A 19,968-nucleotide genomic window follows, 5' to 3' on the forward strand; every position below is an offset into this window, starting at 1 on the left:
TTTTAAATTACAATATTTAGCCTATAGGCCTACTTACTGTAAATAAGTAAAATAGATGTTATTCACGGAAACGCCCATTTAAACCACGTGTGTTAAAGCGACCAATGGGAGGAAGGCAGTGAATTGAAAAAGAAGCCGCGGTCGCTTCACCTGATTTCGTACCATAACAACTTTCCAGCTGAAAACGAGAAGCAACCGGCGACCTTTAGCACAACGGACTGAGGTAACGTTAAAGGTAACAACGTGTCAGAGTCACCGTTTGCTTTCTTAGCAGTATGCAATGGCAGTAGGTTTACAAACTGACGAAGGCGTGATGCGGCTAACGTAAGCTAGCTAGTAATGCTACACCAAAAACTGATAAATGTGACCTGATCAACGGTCAGGTTAACTGAACTACAGTAGTTTACAAATAATAACATTTAAGTATCGGAGCAGTGTGGACCTGGATCATTTATGTAATTCTCTCTAACACTGCCAGACTACTCTTTTTGATTTGTATCGTAGTGTATACTGAGTAAACAAGCTGGCTATTAGCCATGGTGGCTATTGTAACTTAAACCTCCATGTCTCTATCAAAGTTTACCAGTTTGTTTACCCTAATCTTTTATTTTCATTTCATTTCCCACGACCTAATTCCATACATTGACGTTTAAAGTAACTGGAGCATAAATTAACTGGCTTCATATAAACATAACTGAAATATTAATCATGATAAATGATCTTGATCAAAGTTTCTTGTTTTAACAGTACAACATTAAAAGTTAATCAATTAAGAGATGTGCTTATCAAATATGCTAAATGACTGGGTGTGAATGCAGCTGTGAATCCATAAAGAGAAATTTTGCTTTTACCACGACATCACATTGTCATTTAGGATTAATTGAAATGTTTAAAACTATTCCTGGTTATGATACTATGGCTGGGCTAATTTAACTAAGCTGCCATAGTCTGGGCAGTTGGTGGGAGACACTGGATTGTGTTGCAGTCACTAATATTAACTTGTGTTTTCAGATACAATGGAAAGCATAATCTTTGCAGAGCGTGAAAATGCATGTCTCCATGCACCTGCACTGAAGATGCGACAGCGGCTTCAGTCTGCTCCAGGTAGGGACATGCTGCCTTTGTGAATTCTTTTGTATTTTTTTCATCGAACACTAAAACAAGTCTGTGTGCAAGTCTACAATAACCTTTTCTCCCGCAGAGAAACTCATGAAATCTCCCATGACTGCCAAAACCTTGAACACTCCTCTGGCATCTGGTCGGAAGGCTTTCGGTACTGTTAACAAAAAAGTTTCAACCCCTGCTGTCAGTGCACAAGAAAAGAAAATACTAAAGCCACAGGTCTGAATATAAGTTGACAATTTCAACCTAAAAGTAAAGTTACCTTTGTGCTCTGTCTTAAACTATACAAGTACCAAGGAATTATTTTATATTTTACAGGAAACCAAAGTCAAAGACGCTCCCCTGATCAAAGTGGAGGAATATCCAGAAATTGAGAAGTTTATTCCTTATGACCCTCTAGGTGACTGATAAGCTTTTCACCCGTAATGTCTGTTTTCCTCAGTGTTTTGACTCATGTTTTAAATGATGAGTTTTGATATATTTCCAGAGTTTGAGAAGTACAGTGTACCTGAAGATTTGATTCCTCTTGGTGGCTATGCTCTACCTGGACTGGCCTGTTTTCCACAAATGCCACATGTGCATCAGGAAGATCTGGAAATGCTGGATCCACTCCCAAACCTATCTCCTCTAAAAATGCCAAAACAATCAGGTATTAAGCTCAGATCGGGGCTGTATTAACATTTAATGTTTTGCGCACAACTTTGTCACAACCTGTAAATGGAACATTTCTGCGAGAACTGGTTAACGTGATGGGATTATCTGTGCTGGGTAATTCATCAAAGCATACTATCAGTGTAGCCATAAAACGGTCCCTAATTTGAAATGTTTATTTACAGCTAGAAACCTAAATTTCAATAGTTTTGTGAACAGTCTTGAATTTAACGGGTTATGCAAAGTTTAGTGTTTTGTTTTTTTTCCTTTACCTCCCCTTGGACTTTTCTGCTGCTACCAGGGCTTTAAAAATAAAAATAATAATAAAAAAGCTTTTTTTGCAGCAGCAGACTTCCATGAGTAATCTATAATTGTAGTCTGTGTTGGAGGCTACTATTCTCTACAGGTATCATTAACCTACTGTATCATTAACTTTTACTGTATCTCCTCTTTCCAGATTGTTCAGAGCTGAACGCCTTTCTTCAAACACTTGATGAGCTGACGATTGAGCTTCCTCCAGAATCGGAAACCGACTATTAATGTGTTAATCTTGACTGCGTTTTTATTCTTTTATTTTGTATTGAAATAAAGTCGTTTTATCTGCCCTTACTGTCTCTTATCTGCTTCGCTCTGCTTCATAATAATGGGCTGTGAAAGTCTCAGGGACGTGTACGTTGCATTACTTCCTGCTTTTGAAGTCCATCAGTGGTCACATGTGAAGGACTCTCGTCATTGGCTTTTGCCAGAGATCACAATGAACTTTGTCTCTGTTCCTCTTCTGAGGGACAAGAGACTCCACGGTATCTGTAAAACAGCGTTTCATCATGAATGATCCGCACCCTCACAAATTTTATTTCACATAGACCGAAGCGCTTATCAGTCGGTTCAACTGGAGATTGTGCGCTTTCATCCGTGAGCTGACATGCGCCTTGGACACAGAACAGGTGAGTAAGGTTGTGGCAGCAGACTAAAATCAAAACATGGATTAGTACTACGAAGCTGTAGATAAAAGGAAGTCTTTGTCTCAAGTGTTTTCACAATGGGGACCTTATTGTATCTGAACCGAATATGTTCATGGATTAGTGAAATGTCTTGAAGTGACAGTTTAAAACATGCAAATTATTTCCTTCGTGACAGGAAATGAATCCAATATATCCGAAGAAAACTTTCGGTTTTGGAGTTTGACAGATATCTTCGGGGTGTTGTCTAAATAAAAGGAAGTCGCCTTGAACTGAGTGTGCAGAGGAAGCCAAGCAGCATGTACGAGAGCAGATCGGATGATGCTGGATCCGAACCAGCTGTCAGCAATGCAGACACCCACGGCGGCAGGACGTCCAGGCGGGGCACCGTTGTGGAGCGACTCTCGAGATATGGCATGCAGGTCATGCCCAGTGCTTTCCAGCGTAGGTCGAGGCTGCAGAGGCAGCAAGAAGTCACCGATGGCTCCACACTGGGAGGAGGATTTCAAAGAGAGACGTCGGAGAGAGGGTCGCTCACTCCCGCTATGCGTAAAAAATACCTGAAGGAGCTGCTTTTCAGTAACTCCACCAACGGCTTCAGCAGCGTGCTGTCCTCACAAACCCACAGCGTGTCCTCCGAGCAGGACGCGGACTGGGCTCTGCACCCCATGGAGCACGCGTGGATGCTGTCAGCTGTGGAGGGCAACTATGAAACCATACTGGAGTTCATCTCTGCGGAACCCCATCTGTTAACCAGGAGGGATTTCGTCAGCGGATACTCTGTCCTTCACTGGCTGGCCAAGAGAGGACAGGACGAGACTCTGATCCAACTTTTGCGGTACACAGAAGCTGCGGGCATGCCTGTGAACGTGAACCTGCGGGGCAGCGGGGGACTGACGCCGCTGCACGTCGCCTGCATACACAGCCAGTACATGGTCATCAAGCTGCTGGTCGGAGCCTTCAGTGCCAACGTCGACGCTATGGATTATAATGGAAAGAGACCGTGGCAGTATCTGAGGGGAGACGCCCCGCTGGAGATGAAGGAGCTGCTGGGGGCCTGGGACGATGAGCACAGAAGTGGATGTGCGCAAAATATCAACAAGAATGTCAACAACAACTGCGCTGGCGCAATGAGCCTGACCGACTCTGATGAGGTGGATGGTGGAGAGACACAAGATGGGGACTACTTTGACCGGACCAAGGGAGGAGGAGGAGGAGGCTGGAGATTTGGGTCTTTTAGGAAGCTGCTGCCCTCTTTTTCTTTTCTTGGCAGCAAAACCTGAGCAGTTATTGCGCAAACCGTCAAACACGTACTTATTTCCGCATTTGGTTCACTATTTGTTGGTTGTCAAACTTCTCAAGGGTCACTAAGACGTTGCACAAAGCTTTAGTCATTTTGTTCTATAGTGTCCATCCTTATAACAAGAAATCCGTTTCCAATTTAAATGTTTACCCCAAATCTTTTTTTATTCCTTTCCTTTCTGTACTATCAGAATCTTCAAGAACACAAAGCTTTAATTTCTAGTGAGAGCAAGAACATTTCTTCTGAAAACTCTTTGAAATTACCACTGTACTTTATTTAGTAAGATTAAAGGAAAGGATTTCAAATTATTAGTTGGTAAACTTTAAAACAATCAGTTACAATAGAACTGCTTATGTCCAAATAAACTGTTTAGACTCCTAGTACACACAGCTTGCTTATCAGGATGCAATATGAAGAACACTTGAGCAGATCATTCTGTTAGGAATGTGTAACCGTTACTATTAAAAACATGCCATGTCTTTTTCTAGTTTCTGCAACCGACTCATTTCTGGGTGTCAACTCAAATATTAGTAGTTGCTTGTGCAGCAGCTTCCCCCCTCCCAGTTTAAGCTCTTTAAGCAAACATTTCATAGTTTTTCTTCCTGCTGCTAGATTAAGCTTCACATGCTGTTCTATTTTAGGCACAAGAAGCAAAGTCAGACCTCAAAATCCAACCAAACTAGAAATAAATACAATCTTTCAGAAATCTGTTATTCAGGAGTGTTTGCTTTGTGATCACAGACTTTAGCCCCCTTTAAGTGCTTCTCTTTCTGCAGAACTGTGTCATCATAGTCCCTCCCTGTCCTGTTTGGTTTTGCCTTGGAAAACAGCTTTTTATTGACTGTTCAGATACGGTTTGAAGGAAAAAAATAATAATTTAAGACTGCACTACTGCGTATCACGTTTGATCACAGATCTTTTATTGTCAAACATGAGCATAACCAGAGTATCTGTACAAAATGACCGCTGCTCCGGATAACACGGCTCCTTCCTTTGACTCAGGCCCAGCAGCTGCAGGTCCTGGCGGATGTTGAGACGGAGGGATGCTGGGATCCACAGATCCTCATGTTTACAGGCCGAGCTTGGTCCTCCTCCAGTGTCTCCTCTTGGAGTTGTACCTGAAATAATACAGGAGAACAAACAAGTCAAGACAAATCAAGATATTCATGATGCTTTGATGAAACTCAAACACAGGGTGAAATTTAAAAAGAATGTGTTGGTAAAATATCTGCCACCTTTATGTTCCAACATTCTACACAGCACTTGTGTAATGGATAATATCTGCATGTTGTGCAGCCCACTGTAATGGAATCACTTAATGGAAATGAGCCTCCGTTAAGAAAATGCACCTCACTTGTGTTTTGATAGTATAAAATGTATACAGTCTATAAAATCTATGTGGCCAAGTTCTGTCAATTTGCCTCAAAAGCAACCGGTTTACATATTTTATTTGTATATCGTTACAAACAGTAAGCGTTTGTAACTTGTGTAGGTGCTACAATTAAACCTCAAATCACTTGCGAATGACGGCAGAAACACGGAGCCCATAAACAATCCACCTCTCATCACTGATGTGTAAAAACAGATTTTCTGAATTCTGATTGATCCTTTATAGCTATACTAATCTTATTTAATAAGACTAGTATTCGCACAGAACTTCCTGATACTATTGGTACCAGCCAATATATTCAAACAAGGAAACTTTAAAATGATGGGTAGGTTAAAGGGCTCATTTGAAAGTATGCAAATTCTGTTATTGCTGCTCAATTTTCAGAGACTTCATCTGACCACAATACACACTGGGTATATTAATAATCAGACTAATGGTGGTTTAGTAAATTAAAATGCTTTTAGAGCTACTTATAACTTCCATATGATCAGACTTGATGATCAAGGCCAAAATCACAGGAATCTCCTCAAATGCCTACACAAACGCACCAGAGATAATAACCTGGAAAGCAATTAAGCATGCACACTGGGGTATCTGAACAAACAGTCTATCCGGCCGCAGAGCATCGTCATGACCAGCACAGTGAGCAGGACTATGAGCTCTGCAGACCAAACATGCTCTCAGCAGGGTTAATGACAGCACTCTACGGTGATGGAGTGCTGCAATTGCAGACCTGCTTTACATGATGTGGCGTTCCCGCTTCGTCCTTGCATTAGTCAGCCATCTCTGCATTTAATGATATTACAGACAGCTCAAAAGTGAAATGCAGAGCTGGAGGGCCATTTACCCCCATTAAAACGGACACGAAGCTCTCGTAAGAGTTTAGCCATGCACTGTAATTTACCAAAGTTCTTTGAGTGCACATTTATATTTAATGGACGAAAGTGCAGCATATTGTAAGTTTTGAATATAAACACAGGTGTCCGTTTATTTATACATGACCGACTTGGTTCAGATGACACTTTGTAATATATCAGCCCTGTGTTTGCATTTATTGCTTATAAAAGTTGAGGATTGTACAGAATATTAAAACACATTATCTTATGTCAGTGTCCATCACGTTTAGTGCACACAAATGTAGAATGAGGTCAGTTTAACACCAAATAATTCACTAGCACCACAAACTACAGCTTTTGAAGTTATCTCAATGAAACAGTCTCTACAGAGAACATTTTTAGATTTAAGTAAGCAGGTTTACGGAAGGATGGTTGTTTCAGACTCCATACATCTTAGTTAAATCTACCTCAATTACACACAACAAGCAGTGTGTGTAGTTCTTGCAAAGTGTGGCATTAAACACAATATAAACTGACCTGATCTTGTTGCCGGTCTTCATTCTGATCCACTGAGGAATGGGCCTGTTCTGTTTCTGCTTCTTGGCGAGGAAGCGCTTGATCCTGAAAGTCTTGTGGGACGACTGAAAACACCAGAGAGTCCCGTTAACATTAAGACCTCGTTACTGACAAAAGAGGTATGTTTAAATCATTCAAAGCAGTCACGTTCTCAAGCTAAACAGATTAGGCGCTAACATCTAGGAAGGAAGTTTAAGCTAGCATGCGTAGCGCTCCAGGTACCGGTTAGCATCAGTGTATTTATTATGCTCATATTTCATTGTTTTCAACAACATACACATTTTTAATACACAGTTAAGATGTGCATTAATCACATAACGAATTGCAGCAGGTTTATGAGTCCTGCCGACATGGATGTTTAAAGATTTCATATTTACCATTTTGTCCACAGTCCTTTCCCCACTATGGCGGTGGTCGAAGAGAGAGAAGGACGTGACGTAGGGGGTTATAACCAATCAGCGTCCACCTAACAAGTTCCACGCTCTACTAACAGCGACACCAAGTGGCCAGTTGTTCGATACACGCAATACTTAGCTGTAACAGCAAGACTATTTTAGACCTTTAAAACTAATTTTATTAGTTATTTCAAAATCAAAATCTTAAAAAAATAAATCATAAGATGGAAACATATACAGCACGTAAAACATTACAGTGAAGGAAAATGATCATTTTTGTACACGGATTCAGTTCACGTCGAAGTGTTCCCTTTAGACTTTTTCACTGCAGACATTTTGACTCAGTCATCCAGATCATAGTATATCTAGAAATGTAGCTTCTTCAGTTCTGAAGGACTGCTGGAGAGTTGAGGTTATAGCAGTGTAATTCACCACATTATATTTTGGTGGAAGGATCCTTGTATTTGCACAGTATTAAATATTTTTAGGGCATATGGGGGCAATAAATTAACCTGAACCTTTATTAACACAACTTGCTTCACACAGGCTTTCCGGTTCAAAAGGTCTGCCTTTAAATAGGCCTATCAGTATCAGTTCAAATACATACGTGTGTTCGTAATAGGCAGAAGAAAGTCTGCATAATCTGAATGGGCTATTCCTCTGGACGGTGATTCAACAATATCAAAAAACTATTATAAGCATTTCATGACACAGAGAGACAGGTATGTAGACTTTAATGAAGATCTTTTATTTCCAGTCAAAAGTGTGTTCTGTATGTTAGCATCACCATCGGTGATATGATCCCATGCTGTTTTCAGGTTAGTGCATCACAGATGAAAGTTTAAGAAGAGTCTCAGATTACAAAAAGGGGGAAGGCCACAGGTTGATCACTGATTATTTGACTTTTTTTGTCTGCATGCAGGCATGGCTTTCACATGGCAGTTAGTCAGAAATGGCTATTTCTCCTCCGTCACTGTATGAATGAATGAATAAAAAAAAAAAAACACACAACCTTAGACAATGTACAGATGATGACCATAAATATGGTTCATGGATGTTTTAGAGCGTCACACCATGAAAAGTCTGTCCGGCTCCAGGCAGAGTATTTTTATGTGTACACTTCAAACTGAAAATGGTGACAAAAATCATCTTCAAAGACCCTTAGAAATATACTGTAGAGCTTGGCAATGTAGACATATTGAGTGATTGGAAAATTAAACACCTGTAGGTATTTTTTGTACCTCCAGAGTGGGACTTAGATGAACATGCTAATGTATCCAAAACTTTTTTCATTAGAGAAACAATACTGAAGTAAGGTCACTTTGAGTTCACGTGGTCCAAGAAAGCTTTGGCTTCACTTAATGTGCCCTACAGCCAAACTCTTCCCAAAGGTTACTGTTACCTCTGCTAACAAATCAAACTAAAGAGGATCACATTCAGGCACTAAGAGGCCCCACAATCACACCTCTGTCTCTGAGAAAGGGAGATCCAGATGCAGCCCTAAACTGCAGTGCGTGGGGCCCCTGAGACGCCACACTGATGCCCTGAGCCTCACAGGCCTGTCTCCTCTCTCCTCACCCAACTTACGATGCCACAAGTAGAAATCTGCTCAGTCATCTCCTTTCTCAGACACTTTCTTGGTCTCAGTATCTGGCTTCCTGTCGGCAGAGTTGGATTCAGCTCCTCCACCTCCTGTAGTTCGATTACGGCTCCTGGCCCCTGGCTGGTATAGCTGAATATCAGGCCGGTCCTGGTGCACAGAAACAAGCCTCTTTGAAGTACTTAAACACAACTGTAAGAAACAACTTGGAGATTCGAGATTCAAGAGTATGTACCTTATTTCGTAGCCGCTCTCTTTTACTGCTTTCTTCCTTCTTGTTGTCCTTTGCAGGCTTCTCTGGCCTCTCAGAGCGAGTGGAGTCTGCCATGTTGTCACCCTTCTTCTTCTCCATGGCTTTTTCTTTTCTAACCTCGTCCACCCGCCTCCTGCAGGAGTTCTCTCCATCCTGACGTTCTCTCCTCCTACGTCGATCTTCGTCCTGACGCCTGAGGCGCTCCTTCTCTTTCTGCCGCCGCTCCTTCTCCCGCTCTTGTTGGCGCTCTCTGTCTCGATCTGGATCCCGCTCCCTGAACTCCTTCCGCCCGTCTTCATCCCCCCTGCGTTTAAAGAATAGGTCTTGTTTCAGCATTCTGTTCAAAATTACCAATGTGATTGCACAGACAAAACTAAAGCAACTAACTTTCTTCCTCGATCCTCTTTGTTTTCAATGTTGTGACGCCTCTTGTGATCACCACCCCCCATGGATCTGTCCTCTTTATTTGGCTTCTCTGGTTTCTTGGGCTTTTCTTTGGGCTTCTCAGAATCAGCTTCCTCACTTCTGTCTGGCTTCTTCAGGAGCTACACAGTTTAAAATAAAAACAAAATTGCAATGAAACATTGGAAATAGAACACAGCTTTAAATTTCCTCACTCGGCTGCAGCATCCACCTTAATTTTTGGCTCTTCTTTAACTTGGTCTTTGTCTTTCTCCAGCGGTTTCTCGAGTCTTTTCATCTTCTCTGCCTCTTTGCGTTTCCTCCTCTCCTCCTCCCTCCACTTACGACGCTCCTCATCACGCAGACGCTTGCGCTCAAGTTCCCTCCTTCTCCTCTCCTCTTTCTTCTCCTCTCTTATTCTCTGAAGAGTTTTAAAACAGGATGTCTGAGTCCAGCAACTTAACATAAACTCCTAAAATGTCACAGCCCTGCCACAGAACATATTTACCTGTTTATTCTTCAGGAAGTCCAGCAGAGGAGTTGTTTTTTTAGCTTTAAGTAAGAAAAGGGTATAAATTATGTTTCCCGCTGTGAGTCTGTTTGAAAGTATATACAGCGATGTTTTTGAGTTGCACTTCTTAATTTAAGGGACTGTTAACATACCTACAAGTTCCTTTGATTTTAACTCAATTTCCTCCAACAGAGTCTCGGGTGTTGATGTCAGCTTCTCTTCATCTCCGTTGTAATGCTCAAGGAACTTCTTGTAATCAGGATCTGAAAAAAATACACCAGAAGAGACAGGTCGTCGACTCTAGAAAGATTTCTCCTATGTCCTTATATTTTAAAACTATATTTAATTAAAGTATTGTCAAGACAAACCCATTCATTTATCATTTTTCTTTCAACAAAAGAAGCACTAAATAGTGTATGTCTATAATCATGGCACATTAAAGTAGTTAATTGCACAGTAGGCATGATTTAAAAATCCTACTAAACTTAACCACCATCAGATCTCACTATTTGACTACAGTGTAACATCATACACTTCACCTTCTTTACCTTCAGTAATTGTTCCACATTTTGCGTCCTTTTTCTTATTTCTTTTCTTGGAAGTTTTTTGAAAAGGTGCAAACTCCACGATGGCAGGATACTCCTGACCTGTTTGAAGACAATTTGTGGACAAGCATGAGGCATCGTTTAATGTAATCCTGAGATCAATTTAAGTCTAGTTACATTTGTTTCATACCTCTGGTGTCAATAAATACATATCCATCAAATCGATCTCTGAAGAGGACGATATCCTCTTGATTTTTGAAATTGATGTAAGCCCTGGCAAAGAGGTGAGGGTAGAGGCTGAAAGGACAAAACACTCAGTTAGATAAAACTGCTTGAGGTCATTTTTGCATACTTTTAACGATAATACTTCTTTACATAACTCACCTGGTGTCGTTGGAGAAAAACTCCAAGTAGTCCACCTCTGGGAGGGGCTGCAGCTGCTCCTCCAACTCCTCTTTGGTCAGACTTGGTGGTAATCGTCTGATCACAATCTAGGAGAACAGAAAAACAGGCCGAGAAAAAGGAACTTAAAAAAATATGTATATAAAATGCTGACAAAGAGAAGACAAAAGAAAAGCTAACATTACTTAAAGTTTTGTGTAGTCAAGTGAAAGTCTGTCTAGAATCATTTTTAACTTGGTATATAGTGTAAAAAGTAGACTACGCAGGTCAGATTTGACAAAATGCACCTAAATGAAAACATGCTGTTGTTTACTGACGGGTTTTAGCAACATTAGCTAACATGGCTAGCAAGTTTTACCTTTGTCATGGCCTCCTTCTTTTCCTTTAACCTCTCCGTTTTTTCTCCGTCTTCACATCTTATCTCCACTTTCTTCTCCTTCGGTCGAGTGTTCTCTTTGTCCTCCTTCATGGTTGAAAATCTACTTTGCGCTGCGGTTGAATCTCATCTCATCCAGAGCACTTGTTTACTTTTTTTAGCAAGTTAGCCAGCTAGCAGCAAACGAGCCAACCGTAACTTCCTCTCTCTGACGGTTGGGTCTGTAGTTCACCGTTAGCGCGGTAGGGTGGCGCTGTAGAATATAAACACCCCTGTTTTTATGATCAGAATGGATTTTATTATGTTTTATTTTTATTTATTGCTCCGGGCGTATTGACCATTGACTGTATATACGGTCTTGGCTCGAATGAATCTCGTTCCTTGATTCGTACAATTTCAAACTGGAACAATTAGAAATTAACGTTGAAATAAGGAGCTTCCGGTTTTCCACTACCTCCAAAATAAAAGCTCCACTTCAGGCGTGTTAGTTTCAACCATAGACAGTATAAAGAATTATTATTAAATTATTTTTACAGTCTATGGTTTTAACCACACCGAGCGGCAACCTCCGGGTCTGAGCAAAGAAGCCCGTATAAATATATCGATCAAATAAATGAATCAACATTCATAAAAGATTTTGCTGTTCATTTGGATTTATATTATATTGATGACACAACTGAAGCTTTATTATGGATTATAGTTGATTTTCTATTTTTTTAATATACATTCTTCTATTTAGTTTCAAGAGGAACCGACAGACAACTGTTGTTCCGTGTCAGTTCCGTCATGTTTCCTGTTAAATACAGTTTTTCTAAATATTGTCTGTTCTATCTAACATGTATTCCTTTGTATCACGGCGTGTAATTTAATAATCTTACATTAGTTATTATTATTATAATCTTTTATTAGGTTGCCTTAATGCTTGCCGCTTTTAATTTGACTCAATCCAAAAGGAAATCGTTATTCTGGTTCCGGTTACTGGGACGTAGGTCAACAGGACGGCCGACATTTTGTTAGCATCGTAGCAAAATAAATGGTCTAAGGGCAATTCGGCATTTCCTCCTTGTCGTCTGGGAGCTAAACCTATTAATTATGTGGTATGAAATTCTTCCGGGCCTCGGGCTTATGACCGCGGCTTTGATTGTTCCCGGAGTCGTAACCACTTATGTCCAAAAGTACACCAACGGATGGAAGGTGAGAGCGGCTCTGACCAGGCTAACAAGTTAACCTGGCTGGCTGTCAGTGTATTTATGTTATGAGCCGCTTGATTAAAGCCTTTTATTCCCCTGCAGGAGAAGAGAGTCACTCGGATGCCGTGGCAGTGGTATCTGAGGGAGAGAGACAGACGAGTGTCAGGAACAAGAGAACACTTTGACTCCAAGGTGAGTCTCCATGTGTCAATAATAATAAAACTTCTAGTACGATAGTCATTATGAGCCAGCTGCAGACGTACACTTTACTAATATGAAGCCAAATCAGGTTATTCATTTATGTTCCAGACATGTTAATGTTAAGAGCTGATGAGTTTCAAATGACTTAACGACCTTTTGCAGCCTGTCACCATACATGAATCTAAAAGGGATTGATAGTGGTGAATTTATTTGTTTTGTTGTAATTCTATGCAAGGTGATTAAAACGTCTTCTTTATGACACGCTTTCCCTTAAACTGTATAATATAATGTAAACTGACTGACAGAAACATTTTTAGCATCGTTGCATGTTCCCCATAAGTGTTTTAACTAGTTGGATCTCTGGTCTGGTTGGATCTGAACTTTAAGGTCAAATAAATTAACTTCTAAATCCAGCTGTACAGCAAATCACCTTTCTGTAACAGATAACTCCATCTTATTCATGTTAATGCTTCTCCATCCATATTATTGCGCCTTATCATTTATCCTATCTGTATGTACACTATATAGTGTACATTCACTTCTAATTCTATTTCTTGTAGATTAGTACATATGCAAATATCGTATTTTTTGCATCTTATACTCTTTGTGCCCTCATGTCCAGAGAGTACTCTCATTCGATTCATTATCACCGTTACTTTGTTGTTTGTACTTTTCATGGTATATTTGTCAACCGTTAAACCGTCTTCCAATGTACGAAGGTGACGACTGTATTATTATTGACAGACTGGAGTTTTAACCATCTTTTTTTTTTTTTTTTCTCACCAGGGACTTGAGAACATCAACTGATGGCGAGGAATATGGAGACTCTGAGGAGAAGAAAGTTCTTTGTTGTACATTAAAAATATACATATTTCACATTTGTTTGTTTTTGTGCCCCAGTCTTTTAAAGCAGCTTTCTCTGCCATCAATTAAACTGTTCCACAATGGAAATCTTCCAAGCCTTTTTATTTTTTTGATTCCTGGTTCCTTAACCTCATCACAACTGATAAAACTGCCCAAGCTAGCTGCAACAATTTGCCATTTCAGTGACATCATTGGAAAATCAAGTGTTGATAATCAGTTACATAAAATGGCAACAGTCGCTGCCTCTTTTAGAAAACGGACATTTTGAGGTGTGATGAAGGACTCACCAGGGAGCTGTGAACATCCATATCTACAGTAACCCTTTTAAGCCCAAAATATTTGACCATAGATACACAGGTACTTAAGAAAGTACTGAGTGGATGCAGTGATTCAGTGAACTGTACAAAAAGTGAAAGGGTACTTATACTGACTATAAAGCAGATTAAACATTTACAGAAGTAGTTTGGGTAAACATCCACAATCATACAACTTAATTTCCCCCTTTTAACTGTTAGGAAACTCACCTTCAAGAGTTTGAAAGGTAAATTTGAGAAATTTTAAGTAAAACATAAGAAATCTATAGAGAAATAAGTTGTATTTTTTTCAATGTTTCCAGGAACATTTACCTCTTACAGTTTTATATAAATATAGATTTTGTGATCCGATAGACCAAGAACTGTGGGTAAAAAGGAAAAAATATTTGTGAGCCAATGCTTTGTCTTTGTGTACACGAGTACAGACAAGAATATTAAAATGACAAATGAACTTGATAATCGAAATTTATTTACCATTCAGATCAGGACTATAAGCAGAAATTTACAAGAGAAAATAAACAATGAACAACAGAAAAAATGAACAGGAAGCATTACATCACATTTAACATCCCTCTCCACTGTACATTCCTCAGAAAACTTTACACAGGACAACTTCACACAAGTAAATGTGTCCAATAACAGGAAATGTAAGAGAAAACGCGAGAAACGTGACGTTCACTTCTCCTCCTTGCCTTTGGTTTTCCTGTACACCATCTCCCTGAAGCTCGACAGGATCTTGCTCTCCCTCTTCCTTCTCTCCTCCTGGTTGAAGGATGCCAGAGCTCTCTTTTCATCCGCGCTGTAAATCTGGTTTTCCTTTCTCAGACGCACAGCCTCCATACGACGATGTCTGCAGGGTGACAATTGACAATTTGTCAGTGTTAACAGATATAATAGATACTGATACGTAGGGAAATTCAGCATCTAGCTGTAGCAACTCATTTTAAACTTGAAATTTACAATTCATTTCTTCACTATCAATATGAACTAACGGGAGGAACATAAATCTCTGCATCATACTGAACCATGTGATGTAAATGTCACATACCTGCTACCACTCATTACGTAACCAGACTTCTCAAAGTCTGCGATCTCATTGCTGGTGAGACCGATCTCTCCTCTTCTTGGGATACGTTTGCCGGCTTTCACGTACTCTGCCATCGCAGCACCTTCACCTGGCAACAGTGCATGACCGAAACTGTAGGAAGACAGAAAGGCTATTATGATATACACAGCTACAATTAAACAACGAGTCACTAGTATGAAAGATTGTATAACAACTGCAAAACCCTATGGTATTAGAAAGCTGTCGCTACCAGTAAATCTTATGTTTGATCAACCTAAAGTCCAATATTTACGAAATTTATCCCAAAACCCAAACGTGCAGTTTGCTGTGATGGAAAATCTAATGAGCTGAATCAAACAGATTTTTTTTTAATTTTTTTATCTTAAAATGATTGATCCATTAACTCTACGCTGGAGCCTGTAAGCCACTGATGTTTTCCTAACATCACATTTTCAGATATAAGTGTAAAAATTTGAATCAAGTTATTTAATAAAATGCAAGATGATAAGTGAATCACTCACTCCAATGGTCGGTCGTCCTGGGACATGTGAGTCAGTGGAGCTTCGGGGCCGACAACGTGGTCGTATGTGTCGGTTTTCTCTACCCACATCACCCCATTGGGATCTTCCTCCTCCTCCTCTTCCCCGGACTCGCTGCTGGACTCACTGGACTCCTTACGACTCTTCTTTGCCTTCTTCTTCTTGGACTTCTTGGACCTGTTATTAAACGTGATGCTTGGTTAATTAAGCCGCTCTTTTCCGTGTGGACCAATCTGACATGACGCTGCAGTTTAGGACCTACTTTTTGCTCTTCTTTTTCTTTTTCTTCTTCTTTATTTCTTCTTCTGAAAGATAAAAATATGAAAGTTCAGCTGATTAAAAAAAAACAAAAAAAAACAGGCATTGTTGACTTTTTTTTTACTTGACTTTATTAATTATGACCATCTTACCATCTGAATCAGATTCCAGCTCACTGTCCTCTGAATGTTTCTTGTTCTTCTTTTTCTTGGACTTCTTCTTCTTCTTCTTTTTCTTCTTTTTTTCTTCTGTTTGTCATAAACATTATTTTGAATTACTTTAAGTACAGATAAAAGACGGTATCACTGTAATTCATTTGTGTTCAAACACTGCGTACCTTCCGAGCTCGACTCCGAACTGCTGTTTTTCTCGTCTTCAACTGGTGTGAATTCATCAGAGCTGATGGACCAAAAAAAGAGAACAAAATGAAAACTTTTTGCATCTGAACAAATACAGAACAACATCTGATGCTTCTTCAGAATCATCAACGTACAAATAACATATTGTTATCTTGGCCTGTGTTCCCGACTTACTCTGGCTCTTTCACTCTTGGCGAATATCCCCAAACCTCTGGACAACCCAACTCACCGATCCTCTCCCTCTCCTGCAGACGCCTGGAACAGAAAGACAGATGATTTCGTCTACTACAAGAAAATTTATCTTTATTTTTTTTAATCCATGTTATAAATTGAACCTGTCAACCATGTCAAACTGGAAATCAGCTCCCAAATGTTAGGAGACTCACAACAAGTTTTCTGCATTACATGTATAAAGGAGTCCCCCCCACTTCCAAAGATAACTAATTCTGAGGTGCACGGTAGAAGAAAATTAGTCAACTAGGTCAAAGTGATTTTTATTTTGAAGATCTTTGGAAAGTGCTTACTAAAGGTCTGTGTTTTGTTTAATTTCAAGTGTTTTATCTTAAGTAATGTTTGGGATATTACTTTGGGTTCTGGTTACCCATTTGCATTATCGATTTTTATATTTCACTAATTTAAGGAACTATGTACAAAAGCACTGGCATCAATCACGTATCATCTGCTCTCGAAACATTCAGACATATTTACACTGCTCACATGGCATATTTAGGCAATGGCCTGTTTAAAAGACATGCATGTATAACATCCAAAAAAGGTTTAAAAAGGCAACTGGACTTGTAGAGTTTGTTCAGAAGACGTTTCACCACTCATCCGAGTAGCTTCTTCAGTTCTGGTGGACTGGTGGGAAATCTGAGGTTTAAATAGGAACTCCTCCTGAAAAAACTTGCTGTTATGCTAATAACCAGAAACTGGTGCAGCTAATTTCCCTTAACGACTGGGTACTTACCTGTAGTGGAGGGGGGGACTGTGTTGTCCCTGTCCTCTTTCCTATGAATGGTTCTCTAACGACTCTTGTCCGTCAGAGGCTCCAGTGTCAAGGTGTGAATGAGACTGAAACTTCTTGGGGACAGAAGTTAAAACTGTATTGTAAATAGATGGCAAATTAAATCTCAGTCCACCTCCTCTGTTTAGTGAAGGTTTTTCCAGTTTGACATAGATGGCTTCCTTTACTCCTCTTTCAAACCATCGGTCTTCTCTGGCTAAGATTTGGACGTTGTTAAACAAACTCTTGAACAAACTCTACAAGTCCAGTTGCCTTTTCAAACCTTTTTTGGATATACCATGACCTGGATGACTGAGAACCTTCACAGACATGCATGTATAACACTTATTACAAAGGTCAGGGATTGTTGAATTTTTGTAAAGGCCGATTCTCTAAAAACTTTGTGATTCTTGTTTTGAGTTTTCATACCTGGCAATAAAAGCCTCTTGTCTCTGTCTCTGAGCATCGTCCCTCTGCTGCTCGTAATAATAATCATCTTTGAAGCTGCCGTGTTTCCCAGGAGCGTCCCGCTGCTCGGACCAGTGGCTGTGGTTGCTGCCATTGTTGTTGTTGTTGATGTGACGCTCCCTGGATCGGGACCGAGAACGGGACCGGGAGCGGCTACGACGTGGGCTTCCTATGCGGATCCGACGGATGTTCCTCGCCTCTTCAAACCGACGCTCACGCTCCTCGTGTTCCCTCACCCGGTTGCGAGGTTTCGGGAGTTTGGGACCAAAGCTATACGGAGACAGGCTTCTGTCGCGGCTGTCGTTGCGGTTACGGCTGCGGGAGCGGGTCCGAGGTCTCCGGGCCCGGGGACTACGAGTATCCCCGCCGCCGTCAGAGCTCGACCGATCCGACAGAGGCATACCCTCTGACCGCTGTAGAGTTACAACGGAACAACTACACAAAATAAATAAATTAAAACAGTGTTTAGGGAAAGTTTAAGAAGGGTCAGTGTTCACGTTTCTCCCTTTTCTGTAGTACGCAATCAAAGCGTCTAATAACAGGAAGTCCGGATACGTCCGTCTTCAAAAAAACACCGGTCTTCCTCCTTTGCCCTTACAAAACTAGTTCCGTTTGAGACATTTAAAAACACCACTACATTAAAAATATAAACGTGTGGGCCCGATGGTACCATATTGAAGTTTATTTTTATAAAGGTATTAAATACAGTGTACATTATAAATACCAGATTTTTGCGCGTATTTTATTTTCATCATTATTTTCACTTAGTTACAGACTATTTATAGATTTCCTTAGTATTGTACATCATGTCTGTATTATGTCTGTAAAACACTTTGCAAAAAGATATTTTAGAAAGATGAGATAAAACAATGGATGTATTTAACTGGAATATGATATGGTTACAGACATCTAAGATGAGTACTGAACTAATACAAAATTTTCTATCACAGAAAGAAGAAAGGAATGAAACAAGAAAAAACTATTTTATATAATACTTTTAGCAAAAAGAAATTGCAGAGTATAGTACGTGTAACATACTACAAATATAAAGTTGTGTTTGATGGATTAATAGGACTGACTCAAAACTGTGCATGGTTGTCAAACATACAGTCCACGGGCCAAAATCGGAACCCGGAATTTTGCAAGATGCCAAAACAACTTAGATGACATTGACCAAAATGTTTAATAATGAGAGAATATATATATATATAATGATCTTCTCACATTTCTCTTACTGTTTAACTAGCTGGTCGCAAGCCAGTAAGACAACATTGCAACCATTGGAGTCACTCTATAAACAGGCATTAAAGACACTGGACCGTAAGGGTAATAGCTATCATCACTGTCACATAGTCAAAAAACACAACATGTTTAGCTTTGAAAACTTCAGACACTTTGTTGATGCCTGTCTTGTCTTTAAGGTACTCCGCGGGCTTGCTCCACCACCACTGTGCCAGTTCATAAAACAGAAAGACAAGGTCAATAGAGTAACCAGAGCAACCACCAGAGGGGACTGCATAGTTCAATATAGACAAAGTAGGTTTGGAAACACAGCCTTTTCTGTCAGAGCCACTATTTTTTGGAATAGTCTGCCCAATGAGTTAAGGGAGTGTAATAGTCTTTCCATTTTTAAAAAAACAGCTTAAAACCTGGATCAGGGACAATTACAAGTGTAACCATACTCCAAATACTTGAGTCCATGAACATACTTTTCTTTTATTGCCTTTTTCTTTTCTTTTTTCTTTCTGTATTTATATTGTATTCTTACTTATCGACTTTTGCATTTTAGGGTGCCTGTTAAGATCTGGCTAGGGACAACAGCTGGAAACTAGCACTTGTAGCTAACTCTGGCTTGTTTACAGCAAGTAACTTGTCTGTTGCTTAATGAGCATTGTCCCTATCAAATAAATAAACAAATAAAAAAAAAAAATATATATATATATATATATAAAGGTCGCACTCTCTTAGTAAGAGCTGCGGCAACACTGAGACCCAGTACTAAACAGCAGATGGCAACAATGCACCGAAATTACACTTTTTTCTCATATTTTTTGTAAAAGGATAGTTCATTAAATGTAAACATCACCTTAATGTACTTGTACTTACTTGCACTAAAACAAAGAGAGACATTTTGTGTTGTTATTTATAGGTCATTACGCTGTTGAGATCAAATTGGTCTGTATGTGGCCCCTCGACTAAATTAATTTGACACCCCCGGTTAAGACAGTATAGTTCAAACACCATTAAAGGAAAAAAGCAAGTGGGGCTGCATGTGTAACCCACAATGTACCCCACAAAATGAAAAGATGTCAAAGTACCTAGATCCAAATTAAACAGATTAGGTTTAAAATGTTCTTTGAAGATATGTAACTGCTGTGGGAGCCT

The 19,968-nt window shown here is 39.9% G+C and overlaps 5 protein-coding genes across 7 annotated transcripts; 2 read left to right on the forward strand and 3 right to left on the reverse strand.

The window, feature by feature from the left end:
* Positions 1-73: 73 nt before the first annotated feature.
* Positions 74-2,378, forward strand: pttg1 (PTTG1 regulator of sister chromatid separation, securin). 2 transcript variants are annotated; one of them, XM_084549322.1, is made up of 6 exons: positions 74-223; positions 1,012-1,104; positions 1,202-1,341; positions 1,441-1,522; positions 1,610-1,771; positions 2,231-2,378. In XM_084549322.1, exons 2-6 carry the CDS (start codon positions 1,017-1,019, stop codon positions 2,311-2,313), a joined length of 555 nt encoding a protein of 184 aa, XP_084405448.1. In that variant the 5' UTR covers positions 74-223; positions 1,012-1,016; the 3' UTR covers positions 2,314-2,378. The 2 variants fall into 2 exon arrangements, with proteins under 2 accessions (XP_084405448.1, XP_084405447.1); XM_084549321.1 differs by having other exon boundaries at positions 163-235.
* A 91-nt stretch (positions 2,379-2,469) lies between these two features.
* On the forward strand, positions 2,470-4,821 carry sowahd (sosondowah ankyrin repeat domain family d). Its single transcript, XM_084549320.1, has 2 exons — positions 2,470-2,717; positions 2,911-4,821. Exon 2 carries the CDS (start codon positions 3,032-3,034, stop codon positions 4,013-4,015), a length of 984 nt encoding a protein of 327 aa, XP_084405446.1. The 5' UTR covers positions 2,470-2,717; positions 2,911-3,031; the 3' UTR covers positions 4,016-4,821.
* A 112-nt stretch (positions 4,822-4,933) lies between these two features.
* Positions 4,934-7,270, reverse strand: rpl39 (ribosomal protein L39). The gene is made up of 3 exons (XM_084549323.1): positions 7,215-7,270; positions 6,799-6,902; positions 4,934-5,153 (listed from the first exon to the last, which is right to left on the reverse strand). Exons 1-3 carry the CDS (start codon positions 7,215-7,217, stop codon positions 5,105-5,107), a joined length of 156 nt encoding a protein of 51 aa, XP_084405449.1. The 5' UTR covers positions 7,218-7,270; the 3' UTR covers positions 4,934-5,104.
* A 689-nt stretch (positions 7,271-7,959) lies between these two features.
* On the reverse strand, positions 7,960-11,950 carry upf3b (UPF3B regulator of nonsense mediated mRNA decay). Of its 2 annotated transcripts, XM_084549487.1 has the most exons (11): positions 11,304-11,950; positions 10,928-11,034; positions 10,734-10,840; positions 10,547-10,645; positions 10,151-10,261; positions 9,996-10,039; positions 9,720-9,908; positions 9,473-9,630; positions 9,068-9,389; positions 8,820-8,982; positions 7,960-8,205 (listed from the first exon to the last, which is right to left on the reverse strand). In XM_084549487.1, the coding sequence occupies exons 1-10, from the start codon at positions 11,412-11,414 to the stop codon at positions 8,842-8,844; spliced, it is 1,389 nt and encodes a 462-aa protein (XP_084405613.1). In that variant the 5' UTR covers positions 11,415-11,950; the 3' UTR covers positions 7,960-8,205; positions 8,820-8,841. The 2 variants fall into 2 exon arrangements, with proteins under 2 accessions (XP_084405613.1, XP_084405612.1); XM_084549486.1 differs by having other exon boundaries at positions 7,960-8,982.
* A 2,378-nt stretch (positions 11,951-14,328) lies between these two features.
* nkap (NFKB activating protein) lies at positions 14,329-18,149 on the reverse strand. Its single transcript, XM_084549488.1, has 8 exons — positions 17,545-18,149; positions 16,287-16,367; positions 16,091-16,152; positions 15,906-16,001; positions 15,758-15,800; positions 15,478-15,672; positions 14,939-15,088; positions 14,329-14,740 (listed from the first exon to the last, which is right to left on the reverse strand). Exons 1-8 carry the CDS (start codon positions 17,982-17,984, stop codon positions 14,566-14,568), a joined length of 1,242 nt encoding a protein of 413 aa, XP_084405614.1. The 5' UTR covers positions 17,985-18,149; the 3' UTR covers positions 14,329-14,565.
* Positions 18,150-19,968: the final 1,819 nt, after the last annotated feature.

This window comes from Chelon labrosus, assembly GCF_963514085.1.
Source record: "Chelon labrosus genome assembly, chromosome: 8".
In the NCBI taxonomy this organism is placed as follows: Eukaryota; Metazoa; Chordata; class Actinopteri; order Mugiliformes; family Mugilidae; genus Chelon; species Chelon labrosus.